At 43.5% G+C, this 24932-nt stretch overlaps 1 protein-coding gene across 1 annotated transcript; it reads left to right on the top strand.

Moving 5' to 3' along the window:
• The first annotated feature begins 22139 nt into the window (after window positions 1-22139).
• LOC123396159 lies at window positions 22140-23661 on the top strand. Its single transcript, XM_045091209.1, has 3 exons — window positions 22140-22649; window positions 22799-23110; window positions 23197-23661. The coding sequence occupies exons 1-3, from the start codon at window positions 22140-22142 to the stop codon at window positions 23659-23661; spliced, it is 1287 nt and encodes a 428-aa protein (XP_044947144.1).
• The last annotated feature ends 1271 nt before the right edge of the window (window positions 23662-24932 follow it).

The raw sequence follows: 24932 nt of genomic DNA, 5'->3' as shown, positions 1-24932 counted from the left end.
TTTCAAGTTTTGGGTGAAGTTCTTATGGACAAAAAGATAAAGAGTGGCAAGAGCTCAAGCTTGGGGATGCCCAAGGCACCCCAAGAGATTCAAGGATGCCGTAAAAGCCTAAGCTTGGGGATGCCCCGGGAAGGCATCCCCTATCTCGTCTTCAATCCATCGGTAACGTTACTTGGGGCTATATTTTTATTCACCACATGTTATGTGTTTTTGCTTTGAGCATCTTGTATCGTAGGAGTCTTTTATTTTGTTGTGTCACAATCATCCTTGCTGCACAACTAGAGAGAGGGACATGCACACACCGTGATTTTGTCAAGATTCACTTATATCTTTTGGTAGACAATTCATCTCACATGTGCTTCACTTATATCTTTTGAGCTAGATATTTTTGCTCTATGTGCTTCACTTATATTTTTGCTCTATGCTTTGAAAGTAGTCTCAAAAGGGGTAGTTATCCAAAGGGATACGAAAACTTCCACCTTCATGTGCATTGAATAGTTAGAGAAGTTTGATTCATCTCAATTAGTTTTGAGTTGTGGTTATGGTAATATTGAAGTCATGCTAGTAAGGTGTTGTGGATCTAGAAATACTTGTGTTGAAGTTAGTGATTCCCGTAGCATTCACGTATGGTGAACCGCTATGTGATGAAGTCTGAGCATGATTAGTATATTGATTGTCATCCTTTGCGTGGCGGTCGGGATCGCGCGATGGTTTATACCTACCAACCTTTGCCCTAGGAGTATGCGTTGAATGCTTTGTTTCGATTACTAATAAAACTTTTGCAACAAGTATATGAGTTCGTCATGACTAATGTTGAGTCCATGGTTTAGATGCACTTTCACCTTCAACCATCACTATCTTCTTAGTGCCGTGCAACTCTCGCCGGTGCACAAAACCCACCATTAGCCTCCCTCAAAACAGCCACCATACCGACCTACTATGGCTTTTCAAAGTCATTATGAGATATATTGCCATGCAACTACCGTCATGATATGTGCCACCACGTCTACACTGCCTTTGTACGATCGTAAGATAGCTAGCATGATGTTTCCATTGATGTATATGCCATGCAAGATCATTGCCACGGACACTACCGAAGGCATTCCATATAGAGTCATAATTGCTCTATGTTTTGAGTTGAAAGTGTGATGATCATCATTATTGGAGCATTGTCCCATGTGAGGAAATAAAAGAGGCCAAAGAAGCCCATAAAAAAGAGGCCAAAGAGCCCACCAAAATAAATAAAAAATGAATGAGAGAAAAAGAGAGAAGGGACAATGCTATCACTTTTTCCACACTTGTGCATTTTGAGCACCATGATCTTCATGATTGAGAGTCTCTCGTTTTGTCACCACCATATAGCTAGTGGGAAATTCTCATTATATAACTTGGCTTGTATATTCCAATGATAGGCTTCCTCAAAATTGCCTTAGGTCTTCGTGATCAAGCAAGTTGGATGCACACCCACTAGTTTTCTTTAAGAGCTTTCACATACTTGTAGCTCTAGTGCATCATTTGTATGGCAATCCCTACTCATTCACATTGATATCTATTGATGAGCATCTCCATAGCTCATTGATATGCCTAGTTAATGTGACTATCTTCTCGTTTTTGCCTTGCAACCCCCACCACATTCCACACCATCTATAGTGCTATAACCATGGCTCACGCTCATGTATTGCGTGAGAGTTGAAAATGTTTGAGAAAGTAAAGGCGTGAAACAATTACTTGGGCAATACTGGGGTTGTGCATGATTTAAATTCGTTGTGCAATGATTATAGAGCATACCAAACTATATGCTTTTGTAGGGATAACTTTCTTTTGGGCTTGTTGTTTTGAAAGTTCATGATTACTTTGCTAGTTTGCTTGAATTATTATTGTTTCCACGTCAATAGCAAACTATTGTTTTGAATCTAATGGATCTGAACATTCACGTCACATAAGAGGAATTACAAAGGACACCTATGCTAGGTAGCATGAAAGCATCAAAAATTCATTCTTGTCACTTCCCTACTCGAGGACGAGCAGGAGTTAAGCTTGGCGATGCTTGGTACGTCTCAAACGTATCTATAATTTTTGATGGTTTCACGCTGTTATCTTGCCTTCTATGTATGTTTTGTGTACCTTTTTATATCTTTTTTGGGACTAACTTATTAATTCAGTGCCAAGTGCCAGTTCTTGTTTTTCCGTGTTTCTGACTCTTTTCATATCTGATTTTGGAACGGAGTCCAAACGGAAGAAAAACCCCGAAATGATTTTTTCCCGAATGGAAGAAGTCCAGGGGGCTTTTGGGCCAAGCCAGGTGGGCTCCAGGGAGCCCACAAGCCCCCACTCCGCCACTAGGAGGGAGGCGGCGGTGGGCAGGCTTGTGGCCTCCCTGGCCGCCCCCTGACCTAGGTCTTTGGCCTATAAATTCCCAAATATTCCGCAAAAAATTAGGGGAGCCTCGAAAATACTTTTCCGCCGTCGCAAGCTTCCGTTTCCGCGAGATCTCATCTGGAGACCCTTCCCGGCGCCCTGCCGGAGGGGACTTTGGAGGTGGATGGCTTCTTCATCATCATCATCGCCCCTCCAATGACTCGTGAGTAGTTCACTTCAGACCTACGGATCCGTAGTTAGTAACTAGATGGCTTCTTCTCTGTCTTGGATCATCAATACAAAGTTCTCCATGATCTTCATGGAGATCTATCCGATGTAATCTTCTTTGGCAGTGTGTTTGTCGAGATCCGATGAATTGTGGACTTTTGATCATATTATCTATGATATATATTTGAGTCTTTGCTGATTTCTTATATGCATGATTTGATATCCTTGTAAGTCTCTCCAAGTCTTGGGTTTTGTTTGGCCAACTAGATCTATGATTCTTGCAATGGGAGAAGTGCTTGGTTTTGGGTTCTGCCATGTGGTGACCTTTCCCAGTGACAGTAGGGGTAGCAAGGTACACATCAAGCAGTTGCCATCAAGGGTAAAAAGATGGGGTTTTTATCATTGGTTTGAGATTATCCCTCTACATCATGTCATCTTGCTTAAGCCGTCACTCTGTTCTTATGGACTTAATACACTAGATGCATGCTGGATAGCGGTCGACGTGTGGAGTAAAAGTAGTAGATGCACAAAGTATCGGTCTACTTGTTTTAGACGTGATGCCTATAGAAATAATCATTGCATAGCTATCGTCATGACTCTGCACAGTTCTATCAATTGCTCGACAGTAATTTGTTCACCCACCGTCTACTTGCTTTCATGAGAGAAGCCACTAGTAAATACTACGGCCAGCGGGTCTATTCACATCCATCGTTTACAACTCCGCTTTTACTTTGCTTTGTTACTTTGTTGCTTTTAGTTCTCACTTGGCAAACAATCTATAAGGGATTGACAACCCCTTCATAGCGTTGGGTGCAAGATTTTGTGTTTGTGCAGGATCTTGAGATACTCTTCTGCCGGATTGATACCTTGGTTCTCAAACTGAGGGAAATACTCACCGTCGCTGTGCTACATCACCCTTTCCGCTTCGAGGGAACACCAACGCAAGGCTCCAAGGCCACAGGGGAAATCCTTTGCATACTTGCCTAGGAAGTCCCTTAAGGCGTAGCCGCAACTGAAGGATTCCTGGTGCCGTCGACACAACTATTTCTAGCGCCGTTGCAAGGGATACACAGCAGAACAATCACCCCTTTCTCGTGAATGATAGTGAATAAACACATATCGAGGATAACACGCCTAGCATGGAAGATACTCATAGCCCCCTGTCACCACATGAGCAGTTCGGGCATGCAAAACAGATTATTTCTTGCAGATTTAGAGAGTGGCACATGCAAATTTACTTGGAACGGCAGGTAGATACCGTATATAGGTATGTATGGTGGACTCATATGGAATAACTTTGGGTTTATGGAAGTGGATGCACAAGCAGTATTCCCGCTTAGTACAAGTGAAGGCTAGCAAAGGACTAGGAAGCGGCCAACTAGGGAGCGACAATAGTCATCAAAATGCATTGAGATTAACTAACATTGAGTGCAAGCATGAGTAGGACATAAATCACCATGAACATGAATATCATAGAGGCTATGTTGATTTTGTTTCAACTACATGCGTGAACATGTGCCAAGTCAAGTCACTTGAATCATTCAAAGAAGGATACCATCCTATCATACTACATCATAGTCATCTCAAAATTCATGTGGGCAACCAAGACAAACCATTATAAGCTCCTAGCTAATTAAGCATGGCATCAGAAACTATGATCTCTAAGTTGTCATTGCAAACATGTTTCTCTCACAACAAAGCTGAACTAGGAAGAGTGAGCTAGTCATATTTACAAAAACAAAATAGATCGAGTTCATACCAGCTTTTCCAGGCTCAGTCACTTCATCATATATCGTCATTATTGCCTTTCACTTGCACGACCGAATGATGTGAACAATAATAAAAGTGCTTGTGCATTGGACTAAAGCTGGAATCTGCAGGCAAACACAAAGGAGAAGACAAAGTAATATGGCTCTTTGACAGCTAAACAAGTATACATGCGAGAGCCATTAAACAGTGTAACCACGGTCTTCTACCTTGACCCAAAGAAAAAGAAAACTATTTACACGGGAAAGCTCCCAGTAAGCAAAACAAGAAAAATAAAATCTTTTTGGGTTTTCTCAAACTAGACAGACACATGAAAAGAAAGCGAGAAAAATAAAATAAACTAGCATGGATGATAAAGTGGCAAAGTGTGAACACCGGCGAACAAAGTGAAAGCATAAGCGAGAATGTAAAGTCGGTGAGAAACACGTACTCCCCCCAAGATTAGGCTTTTGGCCTAAGTTGGTCTACTCCCAAGGAGGGAAATAACCAGCTCCGGGGTACTACGGAGTGGACTAAGGATGCCACTGCTGTGTGAGCTCCTGTGGCTCCTACTAATAAACTGGCGTATGGTACTCGACTGGTGGCTCGGGTACGGGCACCTGTGGTTGGGCTAAGCCCTAATATGCGTAGATGTCCGAGGGCATAATTATGTACCTGCCTGCATGAAGATTGAACAAAGAAGGAGCAAGCAAAGTAATAGTCTCACGAGTACCCTCACTAAATACCAGGTTATAAATCAGCCTTCTATTTATATTTGTATCAAGAAAGTCAAGGAGAACCATGCTATCATAATCTAGCTATCTCTCGGGAAGAAGAATCTCTTCTTCCTCGTCCAGTCTAATAGGTATCTCAAAATGTCTAGCAAGATGGGTAGCATAGATACCTCCATAGACAACGCCTTTAGAACGGTTCGTGTTCAACCGTTGAGCCACTATAGCGCCCAAGCTATAAGTTTTATCATTATAAAGGGATTCGCGCAAGACCGCAAGATCTGGGGAGCTAAGGGACCCAGCTTTCCCACGGCCAATCAAACATTTTCCCACAAATAGTGAGAAGTACCGAAGTACGGGAATATGAATGCTAGTAGCTCTAGCGCAAGACACTCGTCTCTCCTCTCCTACAGCAATTGTCTCAATGAAAGCCTCCAAGTCCCGTGGACGAGGTTCATGAATATCCCCAACATAAGGTAATTTGCAAACATTGCAAAAATCCTGGAGTGACATGCGCTGGGGGATATCATATAATTTGAACTCAACCATAGGAGGATTCTTCCTCGGATAGAAGTTAAAGCTTTGTACGAAGATATTAGTGAGGCGGAGGTATTGCGGATACTTATCTTCAACGAAGGCGGTAAGGCCTGCGTTCTCCACCAAGTGATAAAAGTCCTCATAAAGTCCGGCGGCATGTAAGAACACATCGCTTGGCCACTCGCACGCTCGAACTTCTGCAACTCGAGGGACCGGATACTTGGGTTTCTTCTCACTTCCATCATCCTTGGGCTCACGGCTTGAAGAGCCTCTTAAGAACCTCCTCATCTTTTCCCTTTTCTATCACTGAAAATTTCTCAAATTTTTAGTGACTCTAAGGAAAAGTGAACAAGGCTCCACAAAACTCATAGCAACTACTCCCACAAGTGCCTGGAGGCCATATTACGCATCAAAACTACTTGGGACCAGCTAAAATTAGCATGCAAAGCTCAAGAACAGGGTCACCAAGGTAGCAAAAATACGCGAAGTATAAGGCACTAGAGCAAAAACTAATTGGACCAATGGAGGAGCCACTTACCAAGGAGTAATTTCCCCAAAACAGTTCGGAGAATGGTGCTTTGAGCAAGGAGATCGAAAATCCCAGCAAGAAGAGCAAGAACACGGGTTTGAGCTGCGAAACGATTTTTTCTGGAGGTAGGAGAAGCAGATGGGAGCAAGAATGAGTGGAGGGGGTACACGTGGGCCCCACAAGCCAGGTAGGCGCGGCCAGGGGGGTACCCGCGCCTCGAGGGCTTGTGGCCCACTGGTGCATCCCCCAGACTAGCTCTTCGTCTCAGTATTTTTAAAAAATTCGAGAAAAAAATCATACATGATTTTCACGGCCTTCAGAGAACTTCTAATTTCGGGGTACTTTTCCACGGGGCGCTAAAAGCAGAAAACAGGGAAAACTAAACTAAATCTATCATTTTTTCTTCTAAGCAACCAAAGGTGAAAGCTTGGAACACAGGTTTGTGACTCCTTGATTCATCCATCTCATGGTCATCGAAAGAAATCCGTCAATGAGGTTGATCAAGTCTCCTTGACAAACTTTTTTGAATCGCAAAAGAGAACGGAGAATTTTCGAATAGTCACTAGGTTGACTCAATGGGGATGTGTATCTCCCCAACAAGCAAATCATACTTCATCTTAACAGGAGGAATAGGACATTCAAAGCTCCCAATAAGAATCGATGTAGTTTTTTCAATAGCATTGATGCAGTGTACTCGATTTTTTTTCTTCGGAAAGTGCACTGTATGCTCATTACCGTTGACATGGAAAGTGACATTGCCTTTGTTGCAATCTATAACAGCCCCTGCAGTGTTAAAAAACGGTCTTCCAAGGATGACCGCCATGGCACCGTCCTCGGGAATATCCAGAATAACAAAGTCTGTTAAGATAGTGACGTTAGCAACCACAACAGGCACATCCTCACAAATGCCGATAGGGAAAGCAGTTGATTTGTCGGCCATTTGCAGAGAGATTTCAGTGGGTGTCAACTTATCTAGTTCAAGTCTACGATAAAGAGAGAGAGAGGCATAACACTAACACCGGCTCCAAGGTCGCATAAAGCAGTTCTAACGTAGTTTCCTTTAATGGAGCAAGGTATAGTGGGCACACCGGGATCACCTAGTTTGTTAGGAGTTCCACCCTTGAAGGTATAATTAGCGAGCATGGTGGAAATCTCAAGCTCAGGTATCCTCCTCTTATTAGTCACAATATCCTTCATGTACTTAGCATACGGAGACATTTTGAGCATATCTGTCAAACGCATTTGGATAAAGATATGTCTAATCATTTCAACGAATCGCTCAAAATCCTCATTACCCTTTTTCTTTGATGGTTTGGGAGGAAAGGGCATGGGTTTCTGAACCCATGGTTCCCTTTCTTTACCATGCTTCCTAGCAGTGAAGTCATTCTTATCATATCTCCTAGCCTTAGGTTGTGGGTTATCAAGATAACCAGGTTCAATCTCCACATCCTTATCATTGGTAGGTTGAGAATCTTCATGAACAACACTATCGATATTATCATTAGGCTCATGTTCATCACCAGATCGCGTTTCAGCATCAGAGACAGAGACATCGTTTGGACTCTCAGGTGTAGCAGCAACAGGGTTGCTAGCGTGCAGGTTCCTATCATCTTTCTTCTTCTCTCTAGGATGACTAGGTGCATCAGTGCTAACTCCTTGATAATTTTGTTCAATTCTCTTCGGATGACCCTCAGGATACAAAGGTTCCTGGGTCGTTCTACCGCCTCTAGTGACAACTCTGATAAAATTGTCATTCAACTCATTGAGCTAGTCATTCTGAGCTTTAAGTACTTGTTCTACCTGAGTAGTAACCATAGGGGCATGTTTACTCAGAAGTTTAAGATCATTGACATTTCTGTCCACACAAGCACTTAAATGACTAAGCATACGAGCATTCTGTTCCAATTGTCTGCTGACATAATCATTGAAACTTTGTTGTTTGGCAACAAAGTTATCAAATTCATCCGGGCATAAGCTAGCAGGTTTATCAAAAGGAATATCACTCTCATCAAACCTACGCAGAGAATTTACTTCTACTACCTGTATTGGGTTATCAAGACCATGGATCTCTTCGATAGGTGGTAGATTTTTGATATCTTCAGATTTCATGCCTTTCTCTTTCATAGATTTCTTAGCTTCTTGCATATCTTCAGGACTGAGGAATAGAATACCTCTTTTCTTCGGGGTTGGCTTAGGAGGTGGTTCGGGAATAGTCCAAGCATTCTCATTGCACAAGATGTTATTCAATAGAATCTCAGCTTGTTCTACGGTTCGTTCCCTAAAAACACAACCGGCACAACTATCTAGGTGGTCTCTAGAAGCATCGGTAAGTCCATTATAGAAGATATCAAGTATTTCGTTCTTCTCAAGAGGGTGATCAGGGAAAGCATTCAGCAGCTGGACGAGCCTCCCCCAAGTTTGTGGGAGACTCTCTTCTTCAACTTGTGCAAAGTTGTATATTTCCTGCAAGGTAGCTTGCTTCGTATGGGCAGGGAAATATTTTTCAGAGAAGTAGTAGACCTTATCCTAGGGGCTACGCACACAACCAGGAGCAAGAGAAGTGAACCATGTCTTAGCATCATCCTTTAGCGAGAAAGGAAACGGCTTGAGGATATAGTAGTGGCGGATCTTTCCTCACTCGTGAATATGGTGGCTATATCGTGCAGTTTGGTAAGATGGGCTACAACCGTTTCAGACTCGTAACCGTGAAAAGGATCAGATTTGACCAGAGTGATTAACTCAGGGTCGACAGAGAATTCAAAATCCTTATCGGTCACAAAGATAGGCGAAGTAGCAAACTTCGGGTCGTATTTCATCCTAGCGTTCAGAGATTTTTCTTTCCACTTGCGCAGTAATTTCTCAACATCATAGCTATCTCTCCCTCCATAACATAACGCTCAGGCATATCAGGCAATTCAGGCATAATAGCAGGTTCTACTTCAATAGTATCAGCAGTTTCAGAAGTATCATCACATCTAGCAGCAACTCTAGCAATTTGTGCATCAAGGAATGCACCTAGTGTCAAAGCAGTATCAAGCATAGCATCATCAGGCGAAGCAGTATCAAGCATAGCATCATCAGGCAAAGCAGTATCAAGCATAACATCATCATAAGCATCATGGGCAGCAGAAGTAGCATCATCAAGCACAAGCGAAATATCAAGATTACTAGCAAGAGGTGGTGTCGCAAACTTACTCATAACTGAAGGTGTATCAAGTGCAGAGCTAGATGGCAGTTCCTTACCTATCCTCGTAGTTGAGGGCAAGACTTTAGTTCTTGGATCTATCGGATTCCTCACAGTGACCAGCAGACGTAAATCCCAAGTGACTCACAGAATATAGCTGTGCCTTACCCGGGAACGGCGCTAGAAAATAGTCTTGATAACCCACAAGTATAGGGGATCGCAACAGTTTTCGAGGGTAGAGTATTCAACCCAAATTTATTGATTCGACTCAAGGGAAGCCAAAGAATATTCTCAATTATTAGTAGTTGAGTTGTGAATTCGACCACACCTGAAAGATTTAGTATCTGCAGCAAAGTATCAGTAGCAAAGTATAGGGTGATAGCAGCGGTAGAAACAGTAACCAGTAGCAGCAAAGTAGCAACAGTAGAAACATAATAACAGTAGTAGCTGTGACATCAGTAGCGGCAAAGTAACATAGCAAGGACCAGTAGTAAAAGACTCATAGGCATTGGATCGGTGATGGATGATTATGCCGGATGTTATTCATCATGCAACAGTTATGACACGGAGAGATAAGTAACTAGCTCCAGTTCGTCAATCTAATGTAGGCATGTATTCCGTATGTAGTCATACGTGCTTAGGGAAAAGAACTTGCATGACATCTATTGTCCATCCCTCCCGTGGCAGCGGGGTCCTAATGGAAACTACGGGATATTAAGGTTCTCCTTTTAATAAAGAACCGGACCAACACATTAAGACTTGGTGAATACATGAACTCCTCATACTATGGTCATCTCCGGGAGTGGTTAAAGCTATTGTCACTCTAGGGTTGCCGGGTCAGAACACATAGTAGGTGACTACAACTTGCAAGATAGGATCTAAAGCACACATATATTGGCGACAACATAATAGGTTCAGATCTGAAATCATGGCACTCAGGCCCTAGTGACAAGCATTAAGCATGGCAAAGTAGTAGCAACATCAATCTCGGAACATAGTGGATACTAGGGATCAATCCCCATCAAAACTAACTCGATTACATGATAGATCTCATGCAACCCATCACCGTCCAGCAAGCCTACGATGAGATTACTCACGAACGGTGAAGAGCATCATGGAATTGGTGATGAAGGAAGGTTGATGATGACGATGGCGACGATTTCCCCTCTCCGAAGCCCAGAACGGACTCCAGATCTGCCCTCCAGATCAAGAACAGGAGGTGGCAGCGCCTCCGTATCGTAAAACACGATGAACCCTTCTCCTTGATTTTTTCCGGGCGAGACGGACTAAATAAAGATGGATTTGGAGGCGGTGCAGCGTCGTGGGCTCCACAAGCCTGCTAGGCGCGGCCAGGGGGGCGCCTGGTGGGCTTGTGGGCTTACGGCTCCACTTCCTCCGCTGAGTTCTCCGTAAATTTTCAAGTCATTCCGAGAACTTTTATTTCTGCGCAAAAACAACACCATGGCAATTCTGTTGAAAACAGCGTTAGTCCGTGTTAGTTCCATTCAAATCATGCAAATTAGAGTCCAAAACAAGGGCAAAAAAGTTCGGAAAAGTAGATACGACGGAGACGTATCAGTCATGGCATCATTGTTGCTCGTATAACTATACGGGGGAGGGAGGGGGGCGAACCTCGCGGCCGAAGTAGGGGAGCACGGCGGAGGCGGAGGGGGAGGCGGCGGCGCCCTTGCCGTCGCCCATCATCGGGGGTTCCTGGCGGCGGTGGGGAGAGGCAGGGAGCGGGGACGGCGTGGTGCGAGGCGGACGGTGGCTCAGCGGCGAGGGGGGAGCAGGGGGTTCAGCCGGCGGTGATAGGTGCGGTGGGGGAGGCGGTCGGAGGGCCAGCCGGTGGCATCAGGTGCGGTGGGAGGGGCGGGCGGAGGGCTCGCGCGAGAGCGGGAGTTTCGCTGGATTGGATCGGGAGGAGAGCCACGAGGGGAGGGGGCGGGAATTTATTTTTCACTTCTGGTTATCAATGGCGCACCCCCCTAAGAATGTGCCACTCGTAACTAGGGTTACTAATGGCGCACCTGGTAAGAATGCGCCATTTGTAGTTTTGAAAAAAAACTAAAAAAACAATTGTTAGTTTTGGCGCACCGTGGATGTGGTGTGTCATTACTAGTTAAAACTAGTAATGGCACACTTCCCCTGGTGCGCCACTGATATGTCTAGGAAAGGGTGTGGCGCCGGGACAAAGATAGTAATGGCACACCACACACAAGGTGCGCCATTAGTAATCTGGACACTAATGGCGCACCATGTATGTCCATATTAGCTATAGCCCTTTTTCTAGTAGTGGTGAGGGTGGTCCACTTGGCAATGGCTCTCTCTTAGGATGACATGTGGGTCCTCTGGGCCCACTGTCATACACACACAATAATCTATATCTGCTACGACCACACACGCGTACACAGTCACACATACACATGGAAAAACAAGAAAAGAAAAGGTGCAGGAGGGGGATAAAACCCACACCACCTCCTGCCAGGAAATCACCTCAGCTACCACTGGGCTAATACCCTTTTGCTGAACATACAGAGGGAGCAACCGAGCTATCCCACGACAAAGACGAATATCACAAAAAATAAAAAGGGGGCGCCGGAGCGATCGAACGACGATCACAGGCGTGCATGCTCATGATCTGAACCAGTCGGGCTACACTCGGTAGCTGATGGAGAGGGGTTCCTTGCTCTTTTGAGAAGGCAACTCTATGATGCATGCTTGCTCCGGCAACCGAAGCAGGGCGACTCAACGGCGATCTTTCCGGCGTCGGCGCGGCTACGGCGACTACAAAGCAAGGACGACGGGGAAGAGGGAACCTCAGGGGTTCCATCCCGGGGCTAACTCCCTGGGAGGAGGCCCACAGCGGCGGCTCAACGGCACGGTGCTCTGCTGCTACGGCGGCGATGGAAGAGGCCTACAACTATGCATCAGCGACGCTGCGGGGAAAGAGAGAGGGGAAGGCGACGCAAAGCTCACCCTGAGGGGCTTGGTGACGCGTCTGCTGCCGATAAGAGGAAGAAGAGACGAGGGGCGATGACGACGACCATGCTCTGCTCCGGCACCGACGAGGACGACGTGGGGAACGAAGCAAAGGAGGGGATCCGTCCTCCTAACACCGGGAACAGGACGAGGGAGGATCCAGCATCCTTCCTACGCGCTTGGATTCGACAAGGAAGGACCTGCGACGATGGGAGGGACAGCGCCGGCGACGAGCTCTCCCTCTCTGAAACTCTATCCCCTCTACGAAACAATTCGGATCTCTTACGTGCAGAGAAGAAAGAAGGAGGAAGAAGAGCTGATGGCGCGATGGAGGATAGGGGGGAAACCCTACCGGGGCACGCACGTCAAGGGGCCTATATAGGCACGGATGGGACGACTGACGGCGTCCGTGAGCGACGACGCAGCGCTCTCTCTCATGCGCTGTCTGACGAAAAGCAGAGACTGAAGAAATGGCGTGAGGAGGAGGAAGAAAGGAAAGGGGGCTGGGCTCCTACGTGCGAGAGAAAAGAAATGGGCCAGGCCCATTCATCTGCCTCCCTCTCTCTAAAGACAAAACATATTCTCTCTCTTTTTCAAATAACTCAAAACAGGTTTGGAATAAAAGAGAGAAGTTAAAACAGAAAAAAAGGAAAAGGAAAATAGATATAAGTCTCTAAAATGCTGCCCCAAAACAGCATTAGTAAATTACTTGCAATAAAATTGTGGTATTTTTGAGCAAAGTAAATTAATTGTTTTGTTATAAATCAGGCCCTGTTTTAAATAAAACAAAAATAAAATTAATTTCAAATCAGAGAGGTTTGACATCCACAATTAGTTGAAGGAATTTACAAGAAAGATGAACATTTTTCAAAACCCAAAACAACAATTAAATTCCACCTCAAAATATATAAAGAAGAGGGGGCTTTTGGGCTATGGTGCAACTTAATGTTTGAGGTCATTGTTGCACCCACACCACACTCCACAACACCACACAAGCCACATGAGTTCACCACACCAAAGCAGACAAGATGGAGATAAACACAAAAATGATATGATGCATGAGATGCACATGAAATGACAACCCATGAAATGACAATCATCTCATCACTTCCAAAACATAGGTTCAACAATGTTGCCACAAAAGGAAAGGCTTACAAAATGGGAGAGAAAGCATCTGGGCTGTTACACCTTTAGTCTAGGTTGGAGTCACGAACTGGGACTAAACACCCTTTAGTCCTGGCTGTAGCCAGCAAGCATGACTAAATGGTTGGCGGTATTTAAACTAATTCTTCTCCCTCCCCCAATCTTCCTCGCCATTCCCTCGCCCGACAGCTCGCTCAATTCCACTCCTGCCGCCGGCCTCCATGCGATGCCGTCAGGCTGCCCGACCTCGACGTCGAACAACGCATCGTTGTCACCGTCGCCGCTCCTCATCTCCGACCTCTACCTCGTCGTCGTCCACATTCTCCGTCCCGTTCAAGGGGAGACCCTCGTCCGCCTCCTCGCCGAGCATAGAATTTGTTGCTGCTGCTCCATGGCATCAGGGCTCGAGCCACGATGGCATGCTGCATCTCGGAGGGAGGGTGACGTTGTGCGGAAGAGATGAGGGGTGAGTTTTATGCATGTTTTTTGCTATTATTTTTTAGCACTAACCTATTGACCCAGTGCCCAATGTCAGTTGTTGTTTTATGCGTGTTTTTTGCAATTTAGGTTTATAGTACCAAACGAAGTCCAATTGCCACGAAACTTTTTTATATTTTTTCTCGACCAAAAGAATACTTGGAAGCTTCTGGAGAAGACCGGAAACCACACGAGGGAGGCAGAAGCCAATCAGGCGCGACCAAGGGGTGGGCACACCCATATGGCTTGTTCCTCCGTAGTGGGCCTCCTCACCCCGTTTTCTGGCCTATAAACTCGCATATATTCCCAAAAATTAGAGTCATTCCCGAAACACTTTTTCTACCGTCACAAGTCTCTGTTTCGGCATGAGCCCATATGGACCTCTGTTTCGGGACCCTTCCACAGGGGGTCAATCACGGAGGGCCTCTTCATAAACCTTGCTTCGCTTGTGATGATGTGTGAGTAGTTCACCATAGACTTATGGGTCCATAGTTAGTACATAGATGACCATCTCCCTCCCTTGATTTTCAATACAGTGGTCATCGCATCTTCGCTTTGATCCATCCAATGTAATTCTTTTTTGTGGTGCATTTGTTAGGATCCGATGAATTGTGGGCTTATGTTCATATTATTGATTAGAAGTCTTTGAGTCTTCTCTGAAATTATTATGATTCTTTTTTGCGTGATCATTATAGCTTCGTAATTATCTACGATCTATTGATTTGCTTTGGCCAAGTAGATTGATCTTTCTCCAGTGAGAGAGGTGCATTGTAGTAGGTTCAACCTGACCAGTTTTTATATCCCAGTGACAGAAGGGCACCAGTTGCGTCTTTGTGTTGTTTCTACTAAGGATAACACGATGGGGTTTATTTGTATTGCTTGAGTAAAGTTTGTCTACATCATGTCATCGTTCTCTATGTATTACTCTATTTGTCATGAACTTAATACGTAGAGAGGAAAGCATACAAACGCTCTTGAAGTGGAGTAATAATAATAGGTGCACGCAAGAGTCCGCCTATTTGTCTTGGACGTGATGCCTATATACACATTATCATTGCGATGAACATTCCTTAACTATCCGCTTTTCTGTTAATTGCCCATCAGTAATTTGTTTACCCACCGTATGCTTATTTTCATGAGAGAAGCCACTAGGGAAAACTATGGTCCTGGGGTCTATTCACTTATATATTTACAATCATATCAATACCTTGACGTTCTTACTTGTCTTTTATTTTATTTTGCAATTTACAATTATCTACACACTTCACTTGCTTGCAAATAACAAGATCAAGGGGATTGACAACCCTCTTGACCGTGTTGGGTGCAAGTTGTTTGTTCTTGTGTGCGCTACCGCTAAAGACGATTATGGATTGATATTCGTATTGGTTAGATAAACCTTGGTTTCAGAACTAAGGGATATATTTACTCGTGTTGTGCTGCAATTACCGTTCCTCTTCATGGAAACGCAATGCAGATCACAAGTATCAAAAACCAAGACTTAGCTTTTTCTCTTAGTGAAAAGGAAATAATTTTAGTTTCACAATATCATTAGACATGTCCTTTTTCTTTTGCATATCACAAAGTTCAACAAAGGTATTAAGATGAGAAGCGGGATCCTCATTAGGACTTCACAAAAGTTGATCTTTCATGACAAGATTTAGCAATGTAGCATTAATATCAAAAGCCTTTGCACTAGTGGCGGGTGGTATAGGATTACTAATAAAATCATTGTTATTAGTATTTGAGAAGTTACACAACTTAGTAGTATCTTAAGACATGGTGACCGAGCAAGCAAAGTAACAAGCAGGACAAGTAATCTAGCAAGTAAAGGAGTAAACTAGTAACATGCAAAGACAAATATTTTTGTATTTTTGATGTTTATAAACCAAACTAAATATAACATCAAATAAAAATAAGAACAAGTGAATGATATTTTGTGTGAAGTTACTTGATAGTTGGTGATGATATTCCCCGGCAACGGCGGTAGAAATCCTTCCTGATACTTGTGATCTGCGTTGGATTTCCCAGTGAAGAGGAATAGGTAATTGCATCACAATATGGGTAAGTATTTTCCTCAGTTAAGAAATGAAGGTTTATCGAACCAATAATAATATCAATCCACAACCGTCTTCAGCAGCTGGACACAAAAGAGCAAACAACTTGCACCAAACGTGGGCAAGAGGGTTGTCAATCACCTTGATCTCGTTATTTGCAAGAAAGTGAAGTGTGTAGATAACAATAGATAATTATAAATTGCAAAATAAAATAAAATACAAATAATGGAAGCAAGGTAAACATATTTTTTGTAAATATAAAAGTGAATAGACATGGGGGGCATAGTTTTCCCTAGCGGCATCTCTAATGAAAGTTAGAATACATTGGGTAAACAAATTACTGTGGGACAACTAATAGAAAAGAGCATAGTTATGTGATATTCACGGCAATGATCATGTGTATATAGGTATTATGTCCAAAACAAATAGGACGACTTCTTCCTGCACCTATTACTATGAGTCCACATCAATAGCACTTTTATGCTTGCCTCTCTACATATTATGTTCATGATAAATAGAGTAATGTAGCGACCCGACTCAAAACGAGTCAAGCCTCTGTGTATCTGTGCCATCCCTGGATCAGTATGCTGGCACACACAGTACATCAATGTATATATCAAAGTGCAATCACATGTAAATAACGTAAAACCGATATATACCTCGAAATCTTAGCGGAAACAGTCAACAGGAGTGGAGTCCCAATAAACACCAACGGCAGGTTGAGTGCGGACCGTAACCCTGAATCGTACTCTTACTCGTCGTAGAAAGTATCTGCAACATAAGACGTTGCAGCCGTGTAGGTCAGCACATTGAATATGCCGGCAAGTCACAAAAGAGAGGGGTCAAAAATATCTTCTATACTATATGCATTTATGGCAGGTGGGGCTGTAGTTTAAGTTTTGCATAAAGCAAATTTTTCCAACAACAAGAGAGAGGGTAAAAGCAAAATTTACTACATTGCTGGTTGCTAATGAGAAGGTTCCACCAACCATTTCTCATATCCAAGTTATCAATATTACCCACATCAATAAGTTAATGGTGTTGAGAATTCCTGATAGCTTCAGTTCCTTTGGATCAAGTTATCCATGACCGTGGACACGGCTAATCGATTAGGTTTGAGTACTCTGCAGAGTTTTGCACACACTCCCCACAAGATTTGATCGCCTCGGTTGAAGTCCTCACACTTCAGGGTGTTTGAGAACCGGATGATCAAAACATGGTCTTTCAAAGGGTTCCTCTGAGACACTGTCGGTGCCCATCAAATCCTACCATTCTTCTACATCTCGTAGCACCGCCCGTCCAGAGTCACCACAATGTCCAACCAAGCCAGAGCCCATAATGACTTGTGGCTGTGCAGGTAAGCCTCGGGTCTTGAAGTATCCATCCATCTCTTCGCGCGTGGGTGGAGCTTTCTGCAATATGTCATGGCGCTTCCCCATGCATCGTGGGTCGTCCACTGACTTCCCCAGGGTGCCCATCTGAACCATCCTCCACCCAGAGGTATATTGCATCATGAGGTCTTGAAATTCTTCAAGTCTTCATGTCTTGATTATTAAGTTCTCACAACACTCATGATAAACACTCAACCAAACCCCGTCAAGTAGAAGCATAGCAAAATAACATCCCGACCAAAGTAACAAGGATTTATGGGTGCCTACCACATGATACTACTCAAGAACCAAATTTCCAAGTACCTACTTTGCATGCACTGGGTGGAGGAGGTTGAACTAATGCAATAAAACCATTGGTAAAAAAATGATCAATGTGAAATTGCCTAGCGAGGTTAATGAAGATAGATATCGTTCACAGGAAATAACTTGATAGAACTATTCCTCACTCTCCGATGAAATATGTATTATCAAACATGGTATTAACATAAGCAATCATAACAGCAATCATCCTAACAATTAATAAAAAACAACAATTGAAATTGATTCAATAAATCAATAAGAAAAGCAAATAATAATCCAAAAGAAACTTTAAGGAAAACTATGAAGTCTTCTAGTACAACAATCACAAAATAGTTTTTGTCCTAATTAAACTTAACAGCAAAGAAAACACTAAAAATAATAAAATAACACAAAACAACTAAGATAACATAAAGTATTTTTCATCAAATTTGTTAGCAAAAGAACTAATGGAAAATCTTTTATCCAACTCTACTTATGAACTAAACAAGGTTAAATTTAATTAAATCAAAAACAATTTCAACTTTAATACAAGTTGTTTCTGATCTATGGTAAAGTTAACACAAAATAAAATTTATAAAACAATATTATTTGAAAGTATTTCCAAATAGGATGTCGAACTAGCAAAGAAATCAATATGCAAGTTATTATAAAACTAGAATTGATTTTGATAAAAATAAATAAACTATAATTTTGTTGTTGTTGAAAATATACTATTAACTAATAGAAAACAAGATATTACTTTTCGTAAGTACAAAACAAAACAAATTAAAAACAATTATAACAAAAGAAATAGCAATAAACCTAAAAAGAACTAAAACAAAATCTGTTTTTTTAAACTCTAATTTAAAATATTCTAAAAATTCTGAAATTATACCTACTGATAAATAAGATAACTAGTGACCAGTAGCAAAAAGAATTAACTCAAAAGCTATTTTAAACTCAAGGTATTCATAAAACAAGATTTGAATCAAATCTGTTTGAATTCAAATTTAAAATATTCAAACTGTTCGGCAACGTTGCATGGGAAACAAAAAAATTCCTACGCACACGAAGACCTATCATGGTGATGATCATCTACGAGAGGGAGATCGGATCTGCTTACCCTTGTCGATCGCTAAGCAGAAAGCGTTAAGAAACACAGTTGATGTAGTGGAACGTCTTCGCGATCCAAATCGCCGCCGTCCCACGATCCGTCCCGATCTAGTACCGAACAGACGGCACCTCCACGTTCAGCACACGTACAGCTCGATGACGATCTTTGCCTTCTTGATCCAACAAGAGAGACGAGGAAGTAGATGAGTTCTCCGGCAGCATGACGGCGCGTCGGTGGTGGTGGTGATCTATTCCTGCAGGGCTTTGCCTAAGCATCGCAGAAATCCGATCTAGAGGAAGAACTACGACTACGAACTAGAGGAGAGGGTTGCAAGTGGCTGAAATTGTTTCTCAAAAACCCTAAAACCACTAGTATATATAGAAGGAAGGAGGGGCAAACTTTGAGCACCAAGGGGCTCGGCCGAAGCTAGAGAGGAGGAGTCCTCCTCCAATCCTACTTGGAGTAGGACTCCTCCCCAAGTTGTCCACCTCTTTTGGTTTTTTTCCACTTTTACCTCATGGGCTTTCTTTGGTTGACTAGTCAGCCCACTAAGAGGTATTGTGCCACCATCAAGTCCATGTGGCCCTCTTGGGGAGTGGTGGGCGCACCTGGTGGGCCCCCGGTACCCATTCGTCACTCCCGGTACACTGTCGGCTATGTCCAAAATTCTTTCAGAATCCAAATACCAACTTCCTATATATCAATCTTCATTTCTGGACCATTCTGGAAACCCTCGTGACATCTGGGATCTCATCTGGGACTCTAAACAAAATTTCGGTCACCAGCACCTATAACTCAACTATACCGAAACGTCACCGAACCTTAAGTGTGCAGACCCTGCGGGTTCGAGAACTATGCAAACATGACATGAGACACTCCCCAGTCAATATCCAATAGCGGGACCTGGATATTCATATTGGATCCTACGTATTCTACGAAGATCTTATCGGTTGAACCTCTATGCCAAGGATTTATATAATCCCATATACCATTCCCTTTGTCCATCGGTAAGTTACTTGCCCGAGATTTGATCGTCGGTATCTCTATACCTATTTCAATCTTGTTACCGGCAAGTGTCTTTACTCATTCCGTAATACAAGATCCCGTGACTAACTCTTTAGTCACATTGCTTGCAAGGCTTATATGTGATGTTCTATTACCGAGTGGGCCCCGAGATACCTCTCAGTCACACAGAGTGACAAATCCCAGTCTTGATCCATGCAAACTAGCTCAAGGACACCTTTGGAGATGCCTGTAGAATACATTTATAGTCACCCAGTAACGTTGCTACGTTTGATACACACAAAGCATTCCTCCGGTGTCAATGAGTTACATGATCTCATGGTCGTAGGAATGAATACTTGACATGCAGAGAACAATAGCAACAAAATGACATGATCATACGCTACGTTCATAGTTTGGGTCTTATCCATTACATTATTCTCCTAATGACGTGATCCCATCATCAAGTGACAACACTTGTCTATGGCTAAGAAACCTTAACCATCCTTGATCAACAGGCTAGTCAACTAGAGACTCATCAGGGACACAGTTTTGTCTATATATCCACACATGCATTTATGTTTCCATTCAGTACAGTTATAGCATCGATAATAAATGATTATCTTGAAACAGGAAATATAATAATAACTATTTCATTATTGCCTTTAGGGCATATTTCTAACACAAACATGGTCAAACTTTATATCTACGAAAACTACAAAAAACTTGTGACATGATGGAAAAAGAATCATCTAATTTGGAGTTATAACCTAAAAGTTAGAGCAAAAAAACAGAAACTACTCTGTTTTTTAAAACAGAAACAAAAACTAAAATTTCTAACTAATGAACACGGTGCTACGTGGCAGTTTTCTATTGTCTGAAGGTGTGCGCTGAGGGTGCTTAACTAGCGAATGGCCGCAACTTAAAGAAAAACACTTCGACCAAATTTAACTAACAGAAAACCGAATGGTTTTCTTAACAAAACCGAAGGGGTATCTGGCATCTAATCATAACCGTAGGCTAACAATCTAACGACTGAGGAGGAGGGGGTGCTCACAGTGGCAGTGGATGAACTCTGGCGAGTTCGACTGAGGCTGAAGGCATTGGGGCGGCCGGGGAAGCGCTCCGGTGGTCGTGGGTGGCTGCGGAGGTGTCCAATCGGAGGAGAAGGAGCTCCAGCGTCGCCTGGTGGCGTCGGGGGCGCTCGAGGGCCTCGAACGGGAGCGGCAGCAGCTCGGGAGAGCTTCGGCTCCAGCCGAAGTCCGGCGATAGCGCTGTGGCGACATGGGGCGTGGGGAGGGGGTCTCGGGTGGAACAGGGTGCAGGGAGGGAGGGGGTTTTATAGGGTGCCTTGGTGGTGCAAGAGAGGAAGGCGGCAAGGGATCAACGCAGATGCGAGACGGGATCGCGGCGGTTCCGGCGAAGGCAGGAGGTGGTCGGGGGAGGGAAGAAGAAGATCGCCCCTGGCTGGGATCGGGTGGTGGGGCTCAACGTCAGCGAGAGGAGAGGCGCGGGGTTCGGGCGGTCGACCGATCTGGCGAAGGATCTGCGGGCCGAAACTATACCAAACGGGCCCTAGCGTTTTCCTAATAAATGAAAAAAATCCTTTTATTTAAAAATAGGAATTAAAACTAAAGAAAGTAAATAAATTATACTCCGAATATAGGAGTATTATATATCAAAATTATCATAAAAATAAATCCAATAAGATGAACATTTTTCCACGGCCAAAATAAATACTTCAGAAAAAATATTTTTAGAAAATTGCCTAAATGATTTGTTTCCTTTTACAAATATTTTTTTAAATAACCCCCTAAGGCCGTGTTTGGATTCATCCAGTTTATATAATCTGGTTTTTATAAGCTATTATGTTTCCAAATAGGGCAGTTTATACTATAGATTATAAAAACTAGATGACGAGATTATTAAAAACTCATAAGCTACTCTAACCCAGCTAAAATTAGATTATGGATTAATAAAGACATGTTACCCTTATTAACTTTGAACTATTTACAAGGTACTGCCACCGCACCGTTTTCCCATCGCATCTTCCTGTCAGCGCGGCCCAGTCTTTCTTCCCCATCGAGCCCGTCTTTCTTCCCCCCGTCGCGCCCGTCTTTCTTCCCCATCGCGCCCTAGGCTGCCGCCACCGCCGCCAGTACCCCCTCAGACCTGCGACCGGAGACCACCGCCGCCACTACCGCCACTACCGCCGCCACTACCACCGCACGGAGATGGCGTCGCAGTGAGAGGACGAGGCGGAGCAACAATACCAGCGGGATTCAATCCCAGCGAGGAGGAGTGAGCATGTGTGTGTCCATGGTAATCCCCTCGATTCGAGCTTCGTCGGCGAATGCGGTTGTCTCCCTGCCCATGGATCCAGCATGTTTGGAGGATTGGACCTCAATTCGCAGACTTATTTCATGGACCTGATGCATTCATCTGATTTGTACGAAGAAGGGCGGGAGTTCGTGGCTGGAGGTGCCAGAGGCGGTGGCCGTGGTGCAGGGGCGGGGCACAGGCCCGACCGTGGTGCAGGGGCGGGGCACAGGTCCGACCGTGGTGCAGGGGCGGGGCACAGGCCCGACCGTGGTGCTGGACGCTCAACTGCTGGCCGTGGGGGGCGCAGCAGTACTAGCCGTGTTGGTCGCGGTGGACGCCGTGGCCGCGTCCCTGTTCTGGGATTAGAAGAGGCAGCTGATGGTCGGGGTGCTGGACGTGGGCGTGGCGTAGGCCGCAGTGGGCAGACCGGTCGTTCATCCTCTCTGCCGTATCGAGTGCCCCGTGCTAGCAGCGGTTCAATGGAGATTGAAGGTGTTCCTGGTACAGAGGATGAGCCAGACGACTCCCACTTCCATGATCAATATTATGATGGTGTTGGAGAAGATGATTCGGTAATATTTCCTCAATGTTTAATTAATTTCTGCCATTTGGTCAATGTTATGTGAGCAAGATAGAACATTAATTTAAAAGTACAATTGTTCTTAGTTTTTATGTACGAGCAGTTCATGCTATGTATAACATTAACATGCTTGTGTACTAGAACGATGATATTGATAAGGCTGAATGGACCAATAGTGAAAACACTGCTACATTTTGTTCACTCTGTGTTGAGGAGATCACAGCTGGCAACAGGAGCAATGGATTCATGACTGTTAGAGGTTACAAAAATATTGCTATCAAGTTTGAACAGAACAGAGGGCTACGACACTCTAGGATACAGTTTAAGAACAGATGGAAAGAACTAAAACGCTTCTACTCATTTTGGTTGTGGCTTAACAAACAAACTGGACTAGGTCGATCCCCTAGTGGGGGAATTGTGGCAAGTGATGAATATTGGAAGAAACATACTAAGGTACATTTGTTGCAAATTTTTATTTTGATGGTTCATATTGGTGTATCATGCACATAATACTTATCATTCTCCTTTACTTTGGGTAGGGACATGCTGCATGGAGGAAGCTTAAATATGGACCACCAGAGAACCTTCCTGAGCTTGAGATCATGTTCGAACATACTGCTGTAGATGGATCAACATCTTGTGTGGCAGGAGAACAAATGGATGATGAAGTCGATTTTGGAGAGGAGGGAGGAGATGAAGCCGATGTGACTCCCTTGAGTGTTAGCAACAAGAAAAGAAGCTCCAACAACACTGCAACAGTCATTAGTCCAAAGAAGAAAATCAAAAGTCCTATGGTGAGAATAATGAAGGGAATGTATGAAGAGATGAAAGAAACCAATGCAGCAGCACAAAAGGCAATGCAGGATAAGGTTGTGCAAGCGGAGAAGGTATTGCAGGAGAAGAAGGATTCCATTACCAAATGCATGTCCTTGGCTGTTGAGAGTGGGGCATTAGAGGGAAGTGCTGAGCATTTCATGGCTGGTACATTGTTCGTAAAGGAATAACACCGGCAAGTGTTCCTCACTATAACTACTAGTCCTAGGAGGCTAGCCTTTTTGAAGAGGTGGTGTCGGGCAAAGAATGTCGAATAGCTACATGTTTTGTTTGTTAGTGGGTTGTTCCTATTCTTTACTTATTATCATAGGCCTTCATGTAATGATGTCATATTTCTCTATATGGATTGTCCGTACCTTTAATATAAATGCACAACATTGATGACTCTATTTTATTTACTTGATTGTTCCTACCTTTCACATAAATGCACAACATTGATGACTCTATTTTGTTTGAATTTAATGTAGATGAATTGGTCAAGTGATGATTTATTTGAATATTCTTCAAGTGATGATGGAGCGGTTAGCTTGCATGGGAGTGATGTGGAGGACGACACAGTTCAATTTGCAAGACAAACTTTGAAGCGGCATGCAGCTGTAGCGTGCATGATTGGTATGTACTATGAAGTGACTTTCTTGCAAAATAAAAAGAGGTCAGTACATGCAGAAGATGGTGAGTCTGGTTATGATTGGACTATTCGAACTTTAAAAGACCCAATTGAGTGTTATAACATGTTTAGAATGAGTAGAGAACTGTTTTACAAGCTCCATGATTTGTTAAGGTCAATATATGGACTAAAGTCATCAGAAAAGATGTGCACTCTAGAATCTTTGGCGATGTTCTTATGGATGGTTGGTGCCCCACAATCTTTTCGACAAGCTAAAAATAGATTCAGAAGGTCACTTGAGACAGTTAGTAGGAGGTTTGATCATGTTTTGGAAAGTGTGTATAGGCTATCTGTTGATATTATTAAAGTGAAAGATCCAACATATAGTACAATTCATGCGAAACTGCAAGAAGCATGCTTCCCACCACACTTTGATAATTGCATTGGAGCAATAGATGGGACACATATACCTGTCCAAGTGCCAGCTGCGAAAGTGCTTCAATATGTCGGGCGTCATGGTTATTCTAGTCAGAATGTGTTGGCAATATGTGACTTTGATATGAGGTTTACATTTGTTGTTGCTGGTTGGCCGGGTTCCGTACATGACATGAGAGTATTCAATGATGCTTTAAACAAATATGATGACAAGTTTCCTCATCCCCCACTAGGTAACTAGAGAAATTTTAATCATGTTGATATTATTTTTACTTATCTTTGATACATGCTCATATCAGCTCATAACATTGTAGGTAAATTTTATCTTGTCGACTCGGGGTATCCGAACAGAAAAGGCTATCTTGCACCTTACAAGGGGACGAAGTATCATTTGCCAGA

Source organism: Hordeum vulgare, chromosome 1H (genome assembly GCF_904849725.1).
Source record: "Hordeum vulgare subsp. vulgare chromosome 1H, MorexV3_pseudomolecules_assembly, whole genome shotgun sequence".
Classification (NCBI taxonomy): domain Eukaryota; kingdom Viridiplantae; phylum Streptophyta; class Magnoliopsida; order Poales; family Poaceae; genus Hordeum; species Hordeum vulgare.
This window is presented reverse-complemented; position numbering and strand designations above follow the sequence as displayed.

Coding starts and splice junctions, on each gene's coding strand:
- LOC123396159 (XM_045091209.1), top strand. CDS start 22,140: ATGTTTGGAGGATTGGACCTCAATTCGCAGACTTATTTCATGGACCTG. Junction 22,650..22,798: donor GTGTTGGAGAAGATGATTCG/GTAATATTTCCT, acceptor CTTGTGTACTAG/AACGATGATATTGATAAGGC. Junction 23,111..23,196: donor ATTGGAAGAAACATACTAAG/GTACATTTGTTG, acceptor TACTTTGGGTAG/GGACATGCTGCATGGAGGAA.